The following is a 19,449-nucleotide window of genomic DNA, read 5'->3' as shown; positions in this document are numbered from 1 at the left end:
AGCTTTGAGAGGCCATTCTTGGGTTTAAATCCCCTGCTTCGGAGATAGCTGCACATTTAAATGAATAGCCTTAGGAGATAATTGGGAGACAGATGGTAATGTTAAAGCAAGTGGTATGTTAAATGACACCTTTTAACAGATCACCTAAATGTGGATTCATGAGGCCTTACCTAGCGTATCATTCCAGGAAAACGGCATTGCGGTCCGTCTCAAATTACTTGGGGCTTCTTTGCTACGCTGTGTCACATCTGCTAACTCAGGTGAGATATTACCTCAATTCCAGTGGAACTATACTCCATTTACCACTGATCATATGTGGAATCTAGTAAGTGGCTTTGAAGTTATCAACAAGTCGGAAAGCGATCATCCTAACGGTGCGTTTTTATAATATTCATTGCCGTTGCTGGGTCTTTTTTACCCCTGGCAAGCTTTCTTTTCATTACTAATCTTACGTTCTGAGGAGATAAAGCCGAACCCCCAATCAAGCATATACACGTATTGTCCTTCACGTACCTTACTCAGATCAACTTCTTCCTTCAGTACCACACATATGGGTGTATAGCCTTTTTCTATGAATTGCCCTGATGCTGTGTCTTTATACAGGCATACGATTGTATAATTCGGCACACACAAAGCTGCTCAGCTGCACACTGCGCAACGCAGCAAACAGCCAACAGCCAACAGCCAACAGCCGTACTTCGGGTACTTCCCAGGTGCGCGCGCTGGTGCGCAGTGCACAGCGTATTTAACGCTACCAATGGGCGGGGTCAGGGGCGGGTTTGAAAAGAGAATATCCAATCAGAGCATCTCAGGGACAGGCAACTTCCGTGTTGCTTTTAAGTACGTCCTGTCAGCTCTTCTGCAAAGTATTTCGAAGCTGCGTCAAGCGGCGCCTCTGCAGCGTTCTGAATCAGCGGTCCCAGCCAACAGCCGTACTTCGGGTACTTCCCAGGTGCGCGCGATAATCTTAAGCCATGCAGAGCCCCCGACCCAGATGGGGTGCCTAATATTGTTATGAAGAAATGGGCTAATACTTTGCATCGGCTATTCTTACTGATTTATTCTTCTTTGAGAGATGGATCAGCGTCCACAAATATTGGATTTCATTAAACAACTTTATACCAACACTTCTGTTAAACTTAGAATTAATAAAGAAGGTGTACTGAGTGAAAGTGTTCAGACCAACCAGGAACTTTGTTAAACATAAAGGAGGTTATTCAATAGAAGGCCTGCTGGAAGATCTCTAGGGCCAGTATAGTCCCCAGTGTGCTTTACAATTTAGAGATTTGCACCAATAAACACACTGCTTGCCTTAAAGTCATTGAGGGAACATTGTGGTGTACGGCCTTGGGCCTCGCTAGCTCTACCCTTGTTGAAGTGATTGATAGTGAATTGGGCTTGACATCTTTATGTACTTTAAAAAAAAATTAACAGTGTTATATTTTATTTGAAAATGATCAAGGAAGAAGACAAACCGGATTCTATGATTTCCAATTTTACAGGCCTACTTAAACCTCCCTGTTCACTGGGAATTTCAAATATGTGGCTGAAGGATGCTTTATCCTTTTATAATCATAGAGGATATTAATTGATCTTACCCATTAATGTCACAGTGGCATGTAAGGAAATCACAGAAAAAGCTTGTATTTGGAATAGGAATAAATGACCTGACCAAGCTGTCTAGTAAATCTTATTATACTTGGTATGTCTGCAGGGATTTCCATTAACATGCCTTTTAGTTATATTGAGAAACTTAATAACAGAAAGGTAATAATTCGCCTTGGTTTACTCCCATCCTTATCCAGATTGGGTACTTGGAGAAAAACAACGTAATCTGAACGACTATGTCGATTCTGCAAGTTAGAGGTTGAAACTCCTAGAACTCTGCTGACTGGTTGGGTCAAACAAGCTTTTCTGTTAATGTTATTTGATGTGGCCCTATACTTGCTTCATATATGACCACTGCAAGTAGTTGCTCATTAGATGATCCAGTACCATCCAAGAGAACATCATAGCGAGTATTAAAATCTCCAGCTATCAGATTACCTCCAAGAGTGAAAAGGGCAACCCAGGCCACCCATATGACATTAATGTAAGACATAATTTGCTTAGTTAAAGTACCTTCAGGGTGGTGGGGGGCGGGGGTCATACAGTGTAATAAGCAAACATGTAGCTTCTACCAGAGAATTAACTTCCAGTATTCGCTTAATGAAAAGTGCACCTTGGCGCCAATACACTGGCCCCCTAGGACGACCCTTAACAGATGGCGTGGCAGCACAGGAAATTATATTATAACCATCCCGCACAAAAATCTCCCTTAGCCAGCTCTCCTGTAGCAAAACAAATATTACCCATTAGGCCCTCCGTGTTTTCCAGAAATGAGTGAAAACCTCTATTATTCCATATTAGCAAACAGTAAGAAGGGTCAATTTCCCTTTGTCAAGGTTGATGGACCCCACTGGAAAAAGGAACCCAAAAGCCTCCCATATTCCCTTTAAAACAATTCCACTTAGTAATGCTGTCAATATCAGGAAGCTCAACATTTGTCAATGTCAGATGAAGAGATAAACCCCAATTCAGGAATATGATGCAAAGGTTCTAACAGGTGTGATCTACTGAGAAAGGGGCTGATAGCAGTCAGAAACAATTCCGCAACCTTCAACATCTTTTCCAAGCAACTTTCCTTTGAGGCTAATTTTGGGTAAGGCAGTGCAACAGAAGAGGGGCCCAACACAAATGCCCTGATTCAACAGTCATCATGTTAGGAAGAGAGTCAAGAGAGTTGCATTGTGTCCCAACGTGACATTTATTGCCCAATGAGGGCGCATCAGGTCACCTGGATCCCGCTTCTAACCCCAATACTGGTAGTGTTGAGTTCTGCTCATCAACCAATTAAAAGCTCTTGCTCGTCTCTGGGACTTGTAACTATTTGTCAAGGGGACCTAATGAGGGAGGAGCTAGCCCAGGGCAGATTGTAGTCACAGGAATAGAGAGGCCACCTGTGGTCAGATCGTAGCCCTTCTCTGTGTTCATGCCAATCACATCCTCTTTATTAGTTTCAGTCCGGCACATTGAATTTTGTTTCACTCTTATGTTGATAATATTCTCAGTCATGGTCTGCTGCCTTTTTTGTCTTCACCTTTTATTCCGCTTGCGTTGTTTTTCACTTACTCGCTATACAAGTGGAGGGTGGTGATACACCAATAGGTCCCTTATCAGTAGGGCAGGCACAGCCCCTCCCATTAGCAGATATTGTAATTTGATTTGATATGATATGATATTTATAAGACACTTAATACCCAGAGGTTTCTAAGCACGGACCCAGGGATCAAACCTGTGTTGCTCCGTGTCGTCTTGCTACCAAGGTGAGCACGTTGCCTTTGAGCTATCCTACCGAAACAAATCTTGGGGTGTGTTACAGTACTGGCACAGGGAGAAGACACAATGGATAAAGAGCCCATTGGTAGGGGGGCCTTCTGTGCCATTTATTAAATGTTGATTGAAAGGCAGGTCAGCGTCGAGAAGGAACCCTACGTGTTTTACACATCCAGCTTGTAAAGTTGAGGGGCCCATTGAGGCCAGCCATGAAAGCGTAAAGAGGTGCGGGAAGGTATTCCAAAACAAAGAATTTCTGTTTTTTGTTCACCCTGATAACTCATCGAGAACTCAAATGCTGGAACAAGTCTATAATGTTTGCTGGCAACTCAGTTGATGTTCAGCTGCACCTAACAATCACAGCAATGGGAGGGAGCAAACTCATCCACATGTGCTAAAGAGCTTGATGGACACTGACATGAGCAGACCTCTGCCATGGCCTCATATCCTGGCACAGTGAAGATGCCAATGCCTCCCCTCACTCTTTCTCTCTCCTCTGCTATGCAGGTACAGCTCCTTGTTGGACTGTATCAATCTGTGAAGCTCCATCTTGGTGACAGCCCCTGCAGCCGACCTCGGCATATAAATCCCTAAGCTTTTGGATTTGGATGTGGAGGGCAATCAATAGATGGATGAATGACTAGTGCTAATTGTGCTTCAGGAACAATCTAAGATTCCTGCCACTGTGTATAACTGGATGGGGTGTACAGACAAATGTGGGATGCTAATGAGAAGTGGGTAGGGGGATGGGATGGGTTACATGTTAAAACCTATATGTATAAAGAAATGGCCACTTAATACATTTAAGAAAGAATAAAAAGAAAACAATTGCGTATTCATTGAGTTTTCCTTATTTGTAGTACCCAATATAACCAACAACCTGAACATCAGTGCCGTCTCCATCGATTCAGTGTCTCTGAGCTGGCTCCCTCCTACTGGCAACAAAGGTTACTATGTGGTCGAAGTATTAGGAGTTCCTGCCTCCAGTCAGACAGTCTATGATAACTCATTGACCATCTCCAATCTGATACCTGGGAATCTGTACACATTTCTTGTCTCAGCTGTGGCTGGAGATGGCTCATCCCAAGGGAAGAGCAGTTCTCGTGTAATTTACACAGGTCAGTATTTCAGCAAATGAAATTGCAACAGGTAAATGAAATCTTACTTCATTGTAGCTGTACTCTGTTGTTCAGAATGTTGAGAGGATTCACAAGAAATTGTGTCCAATGACTCACATTTTCACACAGTGACATTAAAGTAGAAAACAGCAATACAATTGCCATGTGACAGGATTCTTTCACACTTCGTGACCTCAGGATATAGGAACATGAGTGCATGACTCATGTTGATTCTTGATCAGGGAATCCTAGAAAAACACCAGAGACTCTTTTTTGTATGTACAGGGTACATCACCCAATGCCTAGATGCTAAACATCCAGGCGCTCATCCGGTATTGAACTGTGTGGTCTTGCTCTTTGGACTCCCTTTGCCTCTGTTTGATGAGATCTTCTCTAAGCAGCACCCTACATTGCTTTTAAGGTTCTCTTCTCTTACACGTTGGAATCATTAGCGATGCACATATAGATGTATAGTTGTTATTGGTACCTTATTGCAGTAAACCCATGCAAAGCTCACCAGAAGTAGCTATAGACAGGTGCATAGACCGAGCCTATGAAAATACATTCAGGGTATTAACAGTGTACATTCCAGCATAACAAGCCTACAAAGTACAGGATAGTGTAAGAGCAAACGTGTCACTTGAAGATTACTCAGCACAGTCATCAGGGGTAGGATCTGTAGTGAAAGGATTCTAACCAGAGGTATCATCATTCAGCAGTCCATCTAACCTTTTCTTGACACTAGCAGTTCTTCAAAGAGGTAGAGAGGAGCCTCTGCCGTCGCTTCCTTTATCACTCTGAGCCTGAAAGGCTTTCCTAAAAAAACGTATTTTAAGTTTTTTCCTTTAAGCAATGTAGTCCCCTTCAAATCTTAGACCTTGTGGTGAGTTGTTCCTGATGGTGGGAGCCATTAGGACAAATGAACCTCTGCCTTTAGGTAACAGTTTGTAATTGACTGGCGAGAGTTTATCATTACCGGCTGCTCCTTCGATATTTTCCAGGATTGTGTATTTGCAATTAGGTGTAGAGGTGCTTAAGCCAAGCAGAGTGTAGAGTGTGGTGGATGACACAGGGTACTTGTCCTTTAATACTTGTGTTTACAGGAACCCAATGCAACGCTTTAGTTCCAGGAGCTAAAGGGACACCGATTTTGAAACCCAAGTTCATTCTAGCACCTCTCTTCTAGATAAGTTGCTGCTCACTAATCAATGACTTATTCAGGACTAAAGCAAATCTCTTACAGGTCTCAAGATTACATACAACTATTGCCCAGTTTAACACCATCTCGTGTACCATTTCTAAGTCAAACCGTATGTGTCTCACTAGATAGAGCTGGTAGGGGGGTTTCTATGTCATTTCATTTAAATGTAGAGTTAAAGGCAGTTCAGCGTCCTGAAGGATCCCAATGTGTTTTACACGTCCAACTTATAAAGTTGAAGGGCCATTTGAGGCTAGCCATGAAAGAGTAAAGATGAGACTGTAGGCATTCCAAATAAAAGAATTTCTGTTCTTTTCAGCGTTAAGCCATAGCTTATCAATCATGCAGCCTTGTAATGATTGGAGGCATGTGGCGATATTGAACTTGGTGACCTGATTGACTTTTATGCTGACAGCAATATGAGAATTTTCTTTTGAGAATTTGAAATCCAACAGAAAGTCTTTCATTATGGACGTTAGAGCTTTGTCACAGTTATTGAAGAGGCAAAGGGAGAGAATGGAGAATTGAGGGGTTTCCCCTTTGAGGTTAAAAGGTATGTATCTGAAATCTCTTACTCTAACTGGGGCTGAACTCTAGGTACCCATGTGAGGTCCCTTCCTTTGATTCCCACAGTGTGTTTAGTCATTTTTAGGTATTGGGCCAGTTTTTCAGGGTTAAATGCTGCTGCAAAGTCCGATGGAATAAAGACCATGTTTGAGCTAGAATGAAAAAGATGTTAGGATCTTTTCTCTGATGAAGGAGATGACTGTCTCAGTGCCCATAGAGGGTCGATATGCTGACTTGTTATCCTCGAAAATGTATTGCATGTAATCTAAGTGGTCTTGCATAGATTGTCATTTTCGGAGCAGGACGATTAGGCGCGGCCAGTTCGGCGTGGGCCGATTCGCCGCAACCGATTCGGCGCAGGAGACAATTGGGTTTGGGCGCGGGGATGTTTTGGCACGGGGGTTCAGTATTTTTTATTGTGAATTGCCCAAATGCTTTGTTATATGTCACAGGGATCTTTTGGCGCGGGGGGGATATTCTTATTGTTTTGTGTGGTTCAGTATTTTTATTGTGAATTGCCCAAATGCTTTATAGTATTTTTTATTGTGAATTGCCCAAATGCTTTATTATTTTTTTTTTTATTAGACTGTTCAATCATGGGAGTTAAATATGTAACTTTTGCTGCTGCAGGCACAAGGCCAGTTTGGTCTTGTGGTTAAGTTCCAAACCTCACATTCTTGCAGGCCATGGTTCGTGGCTGGGCTAAAGCTTTTAATTGTTTGTTTGTTTGTTTGTTTATTATTTGTAATGCGCCGGAATACCCTAGGGTAACAGGGCGCAGCAGATACAGGAATATGCGAAGCTTAGTTACAGAAAATACAATATAAACAAAGCATAAGCACAATAATGATGAAGGTAAGCAGGAATATATACATATATACAGTTGAACAGTTGTGTGTCCAGTATGTCCAAGTGACAAGAGGGAGAGGCGGAACCTGGCTCAGTATGTTTATACCACGGCTGTCTTCAGCCAAGACGTCATCTTGGAACGGAAGTTTTGGTAGGGTAAGTCCATTCTAAGAGTGGGTGGTAGGGAGTTCCACAGTTTAGCCGCTTTCACTGGGAAGCTGTTACCTCCTATGGTGGAGCGCTTGTAGATAGGGACGGAGAGGGAGTCTCTATATGCTGTCCTAGTCGGTCTCAAGGATGTCAGTCTGTGGAATCTGTTGATCAGGTAGATGGGGGCCACGTTATTGAGGGACTTGTGGGTGAGAGAGGCAGTTTTTAGGGAGATTTTGTCTATGATAGGGATCCAGTTGTTCTGTCGACTGTGTGCTGTGATGTGGTCTCTTCTTGAGATGCCCAGTGCTGCTCTGAGTGCATTGTTCTGGAGGGTTTGTAACTTGCTAGTAGTGGCTTTGGAGGACCCAAGATAGAGGGAATTACAGTAGTCTAAGCGAGATAGTATGAGGGCTCTGGCCAGGGTAAGGCAGCTGGTGTCGGATAGAAAAGGTTTGGCTGTACGGATCAATTTACATGTGTAAACCGTGGAGGAGGCTAGTGAGTTCACCTGGCTGTTAAAGGTGAAGTTGGAGTCCAGGTAGAAGCCCAATGTTTTGACCTCGTGTCCCACTCTGATCGTATTGCCATCAATTATGAAGGATGAGTAAGCTGGGCTTAGTTTCTTTAGGCTGGCAGTGGTACCTAGGGTGATGAGTTCAGTTTTATCATCATTCAGGCATAGACCGTGGGTAGCCATCCATGCCTGGATGATGATGTAGACCCTATTCACCAAGGCCAAGTCCTTTCCATAATCTCCAGAAAGCGGAAGGAGGATCTGGGTATCATCTGCATAGTTAGTGTAGGTGATACCGAGATGATCCAGATCATCAAAAAGGGGCTTGGTAAATATGTTATACAGTGTAGGGGAGACACAGGAGCCCTGGGTACGCCACAGGTGATGGGTATGGGGTCTGCAGCATCTGTAGGTGAAAAAACCCTCATGGTTCTGCCATCGAGGAAAGATCTGATCCATGTGATGGCCTCGGGGGAGAAGTGGGCGGCCGTGTGTAGGTGATTGCAGAGGACCGAGTGGTCGACCAGCTCAAATGCTGCAGAGAGGTCTAGGAGGAGGAGTAGTGCTGCTTGGCCATTGTCTTTAAGCAGATCGATCTGTGTTTTAAGGTCGATGAGAGCTGTCTCAGTCCCATGTTGGGGTCGGAAGCCTGATTGTCTGGCTCCTAACAGGTGGTGTTTATCCAAGTGCTTCTGTATGTGAACATAAGCGACCTTGTCCAGGAGTTTCAAGAGGAATGGTACCGTTGTTATGGGTCTGTAATTAGTGGGGGTAGCTTGGTCAAGAGTAGGTTTTTTTTAGTAGAGGTAATACCCAGGATTGTTTTAGGTTGGCTGGGATGGACCCAGTGGATAAGGAGGCGTTGATAAGCTTTGTGATAAATGGGAAGAGGTCGCGGGCAGCGTCTTTTATGAGCTGTGGTGGACATAGGTCTCCCTGGCAGTTAGAGGGCTTCAATGACAAGATGATTTTTTCGACTTCGAGTATGGTCACTTTGCTAAAAGTGAATTGTGTATATTCATTAGTAGTCTGCTTCACGGGTGGCTTGGGCAAGGCAGGGTTGTTCAAGGAGGCTTTTTTGCAGGATATTTTATTTTGTAACGTAGCGATTTTGTTGGCTAAGGCATTTTGGATGTCGGTGCACCAATTCTTATCTTTAATGCAGGTGTCCGGTGGTGCTATGGGGGTTTCTACTTCTTTTAGAATAGAGAATAGTTCCTTCATGTTTGAACTGGTTTGGGAGATGCGGGAGTCAAAGGAGGTGCGTTTAGCTAGGATTATTTCTTTTTTGTACCGGACCGCTAGTTTGGTGAATTTGATTTTGTTGGCTACTGATGGGTCTCTTTTCCAGATGGTTTCACAATTTATTTTTTGCTGTCTTAAGTTTTTGAGGAATGGTGTATACCAATTGTTAAGGTGTGTTTTGGGCTTGCTTGGCCTGAGTTTGAGGGGGGCGATTAGGTCCAAGGAGGTGGACATGATTTTATTGTATTCCTCAACCAGGGTTTCAGGATCCAAGTTGTCAGGGAGTGAATTGAGTGTAGGGAGTAGGTTGGGGATAAGTCTATCCACCGTGATACTCTTTTTGCTTCCCGTGAGTGTGAGTGGGGCCCTACTGGGCTGCATAGGAGGAGGTCTAGTGGTGAACAGCAAGAACGATACCAGGTGGTGGTCCGTCCAGGCTAGTGGTGAGATGTTAGTAATGTTAGCTAGGCAGTTGTAGTCGGCCACCCAGTCAAGTATTTTGCCCTTTTCATGGGTGGGTTTAAGGCTTCTTTGAGTAAATCCTAATTCGGTGAGGGTGTTGAGCGTAGTGATGGCAGCTTGGTCTTCGGGGTCGTTGAAACCCATGTTGAAGTCTCCAAGGGTGAGCACCTGTGTGCTGTTTTTAGGTTAGTGGATAGGATAGTGTTAAGATCCTCATCGAATGTGCCTAATGGGCCTGGAGGGCAATAAATCACATGGATGTTAAGGGTTTGGGTATTGGTGATGGGAATTTTGGCTGAGAGTAGTTCGCAAGAAAGGACACTGAAGGTGGTAGCTGCTCTTATTGGAAGGCTACATTTATGAATGATGGCAACACCGCCTCCTCAAGAGTTAGGTCGGTCTTTTCTCAGGATGGTGTAATTATCAGGGACAGCTAACATGAGCATGGGGCCTGCTGCCGGATGGAGCCAGGTCTCTGTGATAGCAAGAAGGTCCAGGTCTTCATTGGTGATTAGGTCAGCAATTTCAGTTGCGTGAGCTACTAATGATCTAGCGTTGATTAGAGCTCCCTTGATTTGGGGGCTCACTAAGAGTGTAGTGGTGGTAGAGGCCGACAATTTCTGTGAGGGTTTAGTGCTTCTCTGGTTGGTGGGATGAGGTGGATATTTGGTATGGTGGTTCAGAGATAGTTTAGGTTTGTGGTTGTTGGGGCTGGTGGGAGTGGAGCTGGGTCTCTTAGTGGTGGGCATGGAACGGGCGAGTGGCTCGTAGATTTTGGCTAATCTAGCTCTGAGTCTTGTGTTCCTGTCTATAGTGGGGCAAGGGATGCTAGTCGGTAGCACTGGAGGTGCCATTATCATTAGCGGTGAGCTGTTGGATGAAATGGAGTTGGGTAAGGTCACGCACATGGTAGATGGATGTTGAGGCGGTGTGTTGGACAGTATTATGGTGATTAAGAGGAGCAGGGAGTAGGCAAGGCAATTACTGAGCAGGGGCGGCATGCTCGTTAGTTGCAAGAATGCAAAATGCATATGCAAACAGGGTTCACCTAGATACAGAATTCACACCAGGGCTAGAGATGCATGTGCAGACAAGGTTCACCTAGATACAGAATTCACAATAGGGCTAAAGATGCATGTGCAGACAGGGTTCACCTAGATACAGAATTCACACTAGGGCTAGAAATGCATGTGCAGACAGGGTTCACCTAGATACAGAATTCACACTAGGGCTAAAGATGCATGTGCAGACAGGGTTCACCTAGATACAGAATTCACACTAGGGCTAGAAATGCATGTGCAGACAGGGTTCACCTAGATACAGAATTCACACTAGGGCTAAAGATGCATGTGCAGACAGGGTTCACCTAGATACAGAATTCACACTAGGGCTAAAGATGCATGTGCAGACAGGGTTCACCTAGATACAGAATACACACTAGGGCTAAAGATGCATGTGCAGACAGGGTTCACCTAGATACAGAATACACACTACGGCTAAAGATGCATGTGCAGACAGGGTTCACCTAGATACAGGATTCATAGTCTACTACTATACCTTAGGCAAACGTATGCAATCAATCAGATGTCAACGTGGAACATAGCATGCATCTGCATATCCGATATCATGAGGCAATTCAGACTAACCTTGATTGTATTTGCAAAATATCACATTATTTTTATTTAAAAGGGGAAATTAAAGAAAGGTACAGTTTATCCACAAACCATGGCCTGCAAGACTCTGGGGTAGAGAACTTAATGCAAGGCCACCACCTCCAGCGAATTTACAAATGCGACACGCATATAGGAATGTGAGGGCCTGGAGCCTGTAATCCCTGGGATCGGGAGAGAGGTGGTAGTGGGCAGGTGGTGGGAGGAGAGAGGTGGTAGTGGGCAGGGGGTTCGTGGCATCTTGCGGGGGTGGAGGGGAGAGGTGGTAACTGACAGGGGGTTACAGGTGGTAGTGGGCAGGTGGTGGGAGCGTAAGCGATATTCAATCAACACTACGGCTAAGTCAATGCCTAGTCTGGGATGCTGAGGAAAACCCTTATTGATGTATTTTTATATCCAGTTAAGTACTCTGGATGACAACCCTTGTATAACACCCCCCTCTTAGAATCCCCCTGACCCCACTGAGCCAAGAAGTAGGTTTGTTTTGCAAATTAAAAAGGTTTATTTGGACAATTCAACAATATATATCTATCGCACTTTATAAATAAATTGATAACTGATATTACACTTCAGAATATGAGCAGTAGTCAGCAAGAGGTACTTATGAATAGGAACAGAAGAATAAGGTGGGAAAGAATGCTTTATATGGTTCAAGGAAACGCAAGGTGGAATAAAATGCAGTACAGAAATGCTTGATATGATTTTAGCAAAAGATAACATAATCACTTTTTCTCTGGCAATTCACCCCCCTCCCCTATGCAATGTAAGAAATGGAAGGAGATGGAAAGAGGAGCACACAGTTCTCAGGAATGCAATCAAATACAACACGAAATTCAGTTCCCCCCCAGTAAGCTTAGAGGAAACAGGTAGGAGTTTGAAACACAGGCCCAAAATGCTTTTTTAATGTGATGGCAATGGATTGGAAAATGTGCCAACTGATTTTAATTCCCTCTAGAGATTCGGGGTGAGTGGGAGATGCGTGTTGGTATTAGTTCAGGCTCACTTTAGCAATGCTCTATGAGTTATTACCAAGTTGCAAACGGATTTTAACAAAAGAAAGAATGGAGCTGCTATTTTGACAAGTGGAGAAATTGAGCCAAAATCGCAAATCGCGGTAAATTTCGCGAGTGCGTAAATCGTGATTACGGAAAAAGTATAGGGAGTAGGAAGTCGGTTCTAGGTTCGTTGGAAAGCCTAGATTCTAAGCTTGGAAAGTTAAATTTCGTTCCTAGCCCAAACGGTTCAAGAGATACGGACGATTTAATAAAGGTAGATTTTCGGATTTAAAGTAAACTCAAAATGACAGGTGACAGCTTGCAGCTGCAGAATTGGCAGGTGACAGTTGTGCAGCTTTAAAAATGACAGATGACACGATTTCTAGGAGGCTGTTCTACTTAGGTTAAAATAGTTTGGATTAGATTATTTTAACCAAGAGATTGGTTCTGCACAGTTCTGCTAGGTACTCACAATATCAATTTGAAATAGGCCTCGTCACGGTCTGGTCAGGTTGGACGGGACTTCCGGCGGGTGGTTCTGAAATCCCGGCTATCTGGGTCAGCTCTGCTCTCTGGGTCTGTCAAGCACTGGATCTGCTCACAACGGTCTGGTTTGTGGTTCTCTCGGGTTCCGGATACAGCACTGCTTTCTGGATACTGCTACAGGTTCTTGTAAAAATTCTTGGCAAAAATTCTTTGCAAAAATTCAAACAGCTCGCCCGGCTGTTGAATAGTTTGGTTGGTTCTGAGGCCTGCTGAAGAGGATTCAGCTGGTGGATTCAGGCCTCTCTGCTACAAATTCTGGAGTTAATTTCTGCTACAGGTTCTGGAAATTGATGGATTTGAAGTCTGGATCTCTGGATGTGAAGTCGTCGGTCAGCATGCTCCGCAGCAAATGGAATTGAATGTCTCTACCTGTCCCAGCAGTCTCTTTTTATGTGTTTTGGAAAGTGGGTGTGTGCGTTGGTCATAACTAAACCTGCCCCTCTCACTTACCATTGGCCAATTCCTCCTCTCTCCCTTGATTGGGGGAAGGAAATGTGAGTCAGAGTGATGCTGTAGGTTTTATGGTCAGAGGAACCTCCCCTTGTCAGATTGCACACAAATCTATTTCTGACCCAAATACATATTTCCCAGGTACACAGTTGCTTGACATCACATACACACATCATATATTACTGAAGATAGTCCCTGTCCCGACTCTGGCGTTTCTAGGAGCTTGCATTAAAAATGGCAACTTATTTTTGATTTTAGTGGGTTTTGCAATATGGGATTTTCATCAAAAATTATACAAAGGTACATTTCCCTTCCACATATATCCCAGTAACTTTCCATGTCTCTAGCTTAAACACATTGTTGACAATAATCATAATTAGCGGGGTTTGCCCCAGAACATGGTACAAATTGGAGTTTGGACTCAAATAGTGAGGGCATTTTTCAAACTAAGACTCTCAAAGTTGTACATTCCTGTCATTTGGTTACAATAAATTATCACTGTTTCTATAAACTATATATTTCTTGCAATTCAACTCCCCCAAAGTGTTTGGGTCCGCCTCCAGGAGTCTGGGTGGGTCAGTGATCACATGTCTCTCCTTGCTGGCAGAGGGCTGTTGACAGGAAACACTCAAAATTAACATACCCCATTCAACAGAAAGAGCCTTTTGTGTGGGCTCCAGCAGGCTGCCTGGAAGTCTCTCCTCAATCAATCAACAGGGTCATGTGATATCCTGTCTCCTGGTGTGGAATCTCTGAGGTGTTAAGGTTTCCCAGCCTCTTGGCCTCTGGGAACAGCAGGTGGCTAGATTTTCAATTAACTAACAAGCTTTGAAGTCCCTGCCCCTCTTGCAACTCCTAAATACAGTTTCCCTGTCAGAGTTTAGACCGCTAGCGCCACCTTGGGGAATTTGTCGATACTGCATCCATTTTTGAGTTGTCTTGAATTACTGCATTTCAATAGAGTGGTCTTTTGCTTGATAGTATAGGACCCTTGCTTAACATTGTTTTGATGGCATCCTTACAGTAGAGTGGTGATGTGGAACCCCCCCATAAGAAGGTTGTATATTTGGAGTGGTCTCGTGCCAACTGCACAGTTCTCCTATTCTGGCGTGAATGTGGGCGGCGATAGTTCATCCCCACATCCACCCAGTCTATTGATTTAGTTTGTTCTGGGATAGAATAATGGGTGGCGACAGCTCATCCCCACATCTACCCAGTCTATTGATTCAACATGGGTCAAAACCCATGACAGGAGGAGCAAGGTGGTATTGGGCAGGGGGTGGAGGAGCGAGGTGGTAGCTGACAGGGGTTAGAGGTGGGAGTGGGCAGGTGGTGGGAGGAGAGAGGTGGTAGCTGGCAGGTGGTGGGAGGGGGGAGGTGGTAGTGGGCAGGGGGTGGAGGAGCGAGGTGGTAGCTGACAGGGGGTTAGAGGTGGGAGTGGGCAGGTGGTGGGAGGAGAGAGGTGGTAGTGGGCAGGGGGTTAGAGGTGGTAGTGGGCAGGTGGTGGGAGGAGAGAGGTGGTAGCTGGCAGGGGGTTAGAGGTGGTAGTGGGCAGGTGGTGGGAGGAGAGAGGTGGTAGCTGGCAGGGGGTTAGAGGCGGTAGTGGGTAGGTGGTGGAGGAGAGAGGTGGTAGCTGGCAAGGGGTTAGAGGTGGTAGTGGGCAGGTGGTGGGAGGAGAGAGATGGTAGTGGACAAGGGTGGAGGAGAGAGGTGGTAGCTGGCAGGTGGTGGGAGGGGGAGGTGGTAGTGGGAAGGTGGTGGGAGGAGAGAGGTGGGAGTGGGCAGGGGGTTTGTGGCATCTTGCGGGGGTGGAGGAGAGAGGTGGAAGCTGACAGGGGTTTAGAGGTGGTAATGGGCAGGTGGTGGGAGGAGGGAGGTGGTAGTGGGCAGTGGGTGGAGGAGCGAGGTGGTAGCTGGAAGGGGGTTAGAGGTGGGAGTGGCCAAGTGGTGGGAGGAGAGGGGTGGTAGTGGCCAGGGGGTTCTTTTTTATTGTGAATTGCCCAAATGCTTTATTTATTTTTTTTTATTAGACTGTTCAATCATGTGGGTTAAATATGTAACTTTTGCTGCCCCCGGCACAAGGCCAGTTTGGTCTTTTGGTTAAGTTCCAAGCCTCACCATCTTGCAGGCCATGGTTCGTGGTTGGGCTAAAGCTTTTAATTTTATTGTATTTGCAAAATATCACATTATTTTTATTTAAAAGGGGAAATTAAAGAAAGGTTCAGTTTATCCACAAACCATGGCTTGCAAGACTCTGGGGTAGAGAACTTAACGCAAGGCCACTACCTCCAGCGAATTTACAAATACAAGAGGGAGGGATACGCAAATGTTTGATGTCTGTTGAGAATAGCTGTCATGTGTATAGTATGTTTAAGTGTAGAGGTTGAGAACGTTAGTGTAGGGAGGGTGGTGGTGGGCCTGGTGGCACCTTCGAGCTTTCATCCGGTGTGCCCATGGTGAGGTCTCTGTAAGAGTGACCCTTGAGTGGGTATTGGTATTGTTGCTGTTTGGGTACTTTTGAGGAGACATCCTGGGGCTGGTAACTTCCATCCCTGCTGTTAGCTGGTATCTCTGGCAGTGGACAGTGCCCAGCGAATGGACCTGGATGAAACTGGAAGAGTGGGAGACGCAACAGTGGGCCCCTAGCAGACAGGGAGTAAGGTTAGTTCATGAGGATAATTGAGAGTAGGGATCCTAGATATGGCGGGGTCCAAAAGAGGAATGTAAGCTCCCTGCCGGTTTCTTGCTGGAGTTTGTGGTTTTGACAGTGGAGTGTGTTCTTCTGCCAGGGTCAGAAAAGACAGATGGTCCTACATCATGCCTCTCACTTCTGTGGGCACAGAGAGAATATGTTTGAGATTCCCTGAGGACAACGTAGACGTGTTACAGAGTCTTCTGGAGAAGGGTATAAGTACGTGGACGATGCAGTAGAGCAATAGAAACTCTTGGGGCACTTGAGTTTGTTTGCAAGGTGGTAGTGCCAGGAAGAACATTTTGCCGCACTATTGCTAGGGCAATGTCAGGAGCTAGGTTACCTCCTTGCAGTTAGGTGTTATTAAGAGTTTCAAAGGAGGATCCAACGGTGTGGAAAATGTTTCAGGCACAATTGAATGTGTTCTCTATGTCACTGACGGGGATTCCTGTGTAGTTGCCAGCACCTAAGTTTTCAGACGCAGCAGGGGCATCATGTTTTGGCATGTACTTGTTGGAGAAGTGCAGTGAAGGGGAGTGGCTGGGTAAATGGTGAGGCAGATGCCAGAGTACAGCTTTTCTGGACTGTTCCCCATTGGTAATTGCCATGGAGCTGTTGCAAAAGGACCGGAGGCCAAGATGGTGACATTTAATGTGGATGAGGCGACAGGGGTGGAAATGGTAAACCGGCAATCACCACAGGATGAGAGAGTGTGGAGGGTCTTTTTGATCGGGTGCACTGCAGCAACTGGGGGGTGAACAACGATACAGCAGGCGCCTTATCCCGTTAATCGTGGAAGAGATTCCCTGGACTGACTCTAGGAGCACAAGCTCACATCGTGCCCTCCTATTTCCTGAGCTTCCTTGTCTGCGCTCACCCTGTGCCTCGAATTCCTAATCCTCAACCCGCACCCTCATACTGTGACCCCTGATCCTTCACACACTTCCCTGTTCCACACACTTCACGCCAGTCACTTGACCCCAAATTATTTTCAAATGCAACACGTTGTCAGGCACAGTTCCTGTCAACGTGCTGCATTTGAAAATAATTATGCTTTTAAATTTGGCGTGAGGAAGTTTAGACGTGGCTGCAATGTCAGCCACGTCCAAACGTCCCTCGCGCCAAATCGGCGGCACCAGAAAGGCTCCCGCACCGAACTGGCCGCTGTGGCCAACTGGCCGTGCCGAACCACCCACGGTGAAACATCCGCGCCGAAAGGGGGTGTACCGTGTCATTGTGTATCAATGAATTGGGTGTTCAGGTAAATGTAGAATACTAATGTGGGTAGGGGGATGGGATGGGTTACATGTTAAAACCTATATGTATAAATACATTGCCACTTATACATTTAAGAAAGAATAAAAAGAAAACAATTGCATATTCACTGGGTTTTCCTTTTTTGCAGTACCCAATATAACCAACAACCTGAACATCAGTGCCGTCTCCATCGATTCAGTGTCTCTGAGCTGGCTCCCTCCTACTGGCAACAAAAGTTACTATGTGGTCGAAGTATTAGGAGTTCCTGCCTCCAGTCAGACAGTCTATGATAACTCATTGACCATCTCTAATCTGATACCTGGGAATCTGTACACATTTCTTGTCTCAGCTGTGGCTGGAGATGGTTCATCCAAAGGGAAGAGCAGTTCTGTTGTAACATGCACAGGTCAGTATTTCAGCAAATAAAATTGCAAAAGTTAAATGTAATCTTACTTCAGTGTAGCTGTACCCTGTTGTTCAGAATGTTGAGAGAATTCACAAGCAATCGTGTCCAATGGCTGACTTTTTCACACAGTAACATTAAACTAGAAAACAGCAATACAATTGCTATGTGATAGGATTATTTCCGGCTTCCTGACTTCAGGATATGGGAACATGAGTGGATGACTTATGCCGATTCTTGATCAGGGAATCCTATAAAAATACCAGAGACTCTTTTTTTGTATGTACAGGGTACATCACCCAATGCCTAGATGCTAAACATCCAGGCGCTCATCCGGTATTGAACTGTGTGGTCTTGCTCTTTGGACTCCCTTTGCCTCTGTTTGATGAAAGCTTCTCTAAGCAGCACCTTACAATTCTTTTAAGGTTCTCTTCTCTTACACTTTGGAATCATAAGAGAGGCACAATAGAAAGGTCTGCTATGTATTGCGTGTAATCTAAGTGGTCTTGCATAGATTGTCATTGTGTATCACTGAATTGGGTGTACAGACAAATGTGGGATGCTAATGAGAAGTGGGTAGGGGGATGGGATGGGTTACATGTTAAAACCTATATGTATAAAGAAAAGCCACTTAATACATTTAAGAAAGAATAAAAAGAAAACAATTGCATATTCACTGGGTTTTCCTTTTTTGCAGTACCCAATATAACCAACAACCTGAACATCAGTGCCGTCTCCATCGATTCAGTGTCTCTGAGCTGGCTCCCTCCTACTGGCAACAAAAGTTACTATGTGGTGGAAGTATTAGGAGTTCCTGCCTCCAGTCAGACAGTCTACGATAACTCATTGTCCATCTCTAATCTGATACCTGGGAATCTGTACACATTTCTTGTCTCAGCTGTGGCTGGAGATGGCTCATCCAAAGGGAAGAGCAGTTCTGTTGTAACGTACACAGGTCAGTATTTCAGCAAATAAAATTGCAACAGGTAAATGAAATCTTACTTCACTGTAGCTGTACTGTGTGGTTCAGAATGTTGAGAGAATTCACAAGAAATTGTATCTAATATCTGACTTTTTCACACAGTGACATTAAACTAGAAAACAGCAATACAATTGCCATGTGATAGTATTATTTCCGGCTTCCTGACTTCAGGATATGGGAACGTGAGTGGATGATTTATGCCGATTCTTGGTCAGGGAATCCTATAAAAATACCAGGGACTCTTTTTTTTGTATGTACAGGGTACATCACCCAATGCCTAGATGCTAAACATCCAGGCGCTCATCCGGTATTGAACTGTGTGGTCTTGCTCTTTGGACTCCCTTTGCCTCTGTTTGATGAGAGCTTCTCTAAGGAGCACCCTACATCGCTTTTAAGGTTCTCTTCTCTTACACGTTGGAATCATAAGAGAGGCACAATATAGATGTATAGTTGTTATTGGTACCTTATTGCAGTAAACCCATGCAAAGCTCACCAGAAGTAGCTATAGACAGGTGCATAGACCGAGCCTATGAAAATACATTCAGGGTATTAACAGTGTACAATCCAGCATAACACGCCTACAAAGTCCAGGATAGTGTAAGAGCAAACGTGTCACTTGAAGATTACTCAGCGCAGTCATCAGGGGTAGGATCTGTAGAGAAAGGATTCTAACCAGAGGTATCATCATTCATCAGTCCATCTAACCTTTTCTTGACACTAGCAGTTCTTCAAAGAAGTAGAGAGGAGCCTCTGTCGTCGCTTCCTTTATCACTCTGAGCCTGAAAGGCTTTCCTTAAAAAAACTTGTTTTAAGTTTTTTCCTTGAAGCATTGTAGTCCCCTTCAAATCTTAGACCTTGTGGTGAGTTATTCCTGATGGTGGGAGCCATTACGCACAAATGATCCTCTGCCCTTGGGTAACAGTTTGTAATTAACTGGTGAGAGTTGATCATTACCGGCTGCTCCTTCGATATT

General features: G+C 44.8%; 1 protein-coding gene across 1 annotated transcript in view; it reads left to right on the top strand.

The window, feature by feature from the left end:
• LOC138492813 (tenascin-X-like) overlaps nt 1–19,449 on the top strand; it is a 759,772-nt gene that overhangs the window by 547,942 nt on the left and 192,381 nt on the right. Inside the window, exons 26-28 of the mRNA XM_069620166.1 lie at nt 4,236–4,493; nt 17,240–17,497; nt 18,192–18,449. Coding sequence (XP_069476267.1) covers nt 4,236–4,493; nt 17,240–17,497; nt 18,192–18,449 — 774 coding nt within the window. The remainder of the gene's footprint in view (nt 1–4,235; nt 4,494–17,239; nt 17,498–18,191; nt 18,450–19,449) is intronic.

This window comes from Ambystoma mexicanum, chromosome 10, assembly GCF_040938575.1.
Source record: "Ambystoma mexicanum isolate Mex_15411 chromosome 10, UKY_AmexF1_1, whole genome shotgun sequence".
Lineage (NCBI taxonomy): Eukaryota > Metazoa > Chordata > Amphibia > Caudata > Ambystomatidae > Ambystoma > Ambystoma mexicanum.
The sequence above is the reverse complement of the archived record's forward strand: the minus strand, read 5'-3'. Positions and strand labels throughout refer to the sequence as shown.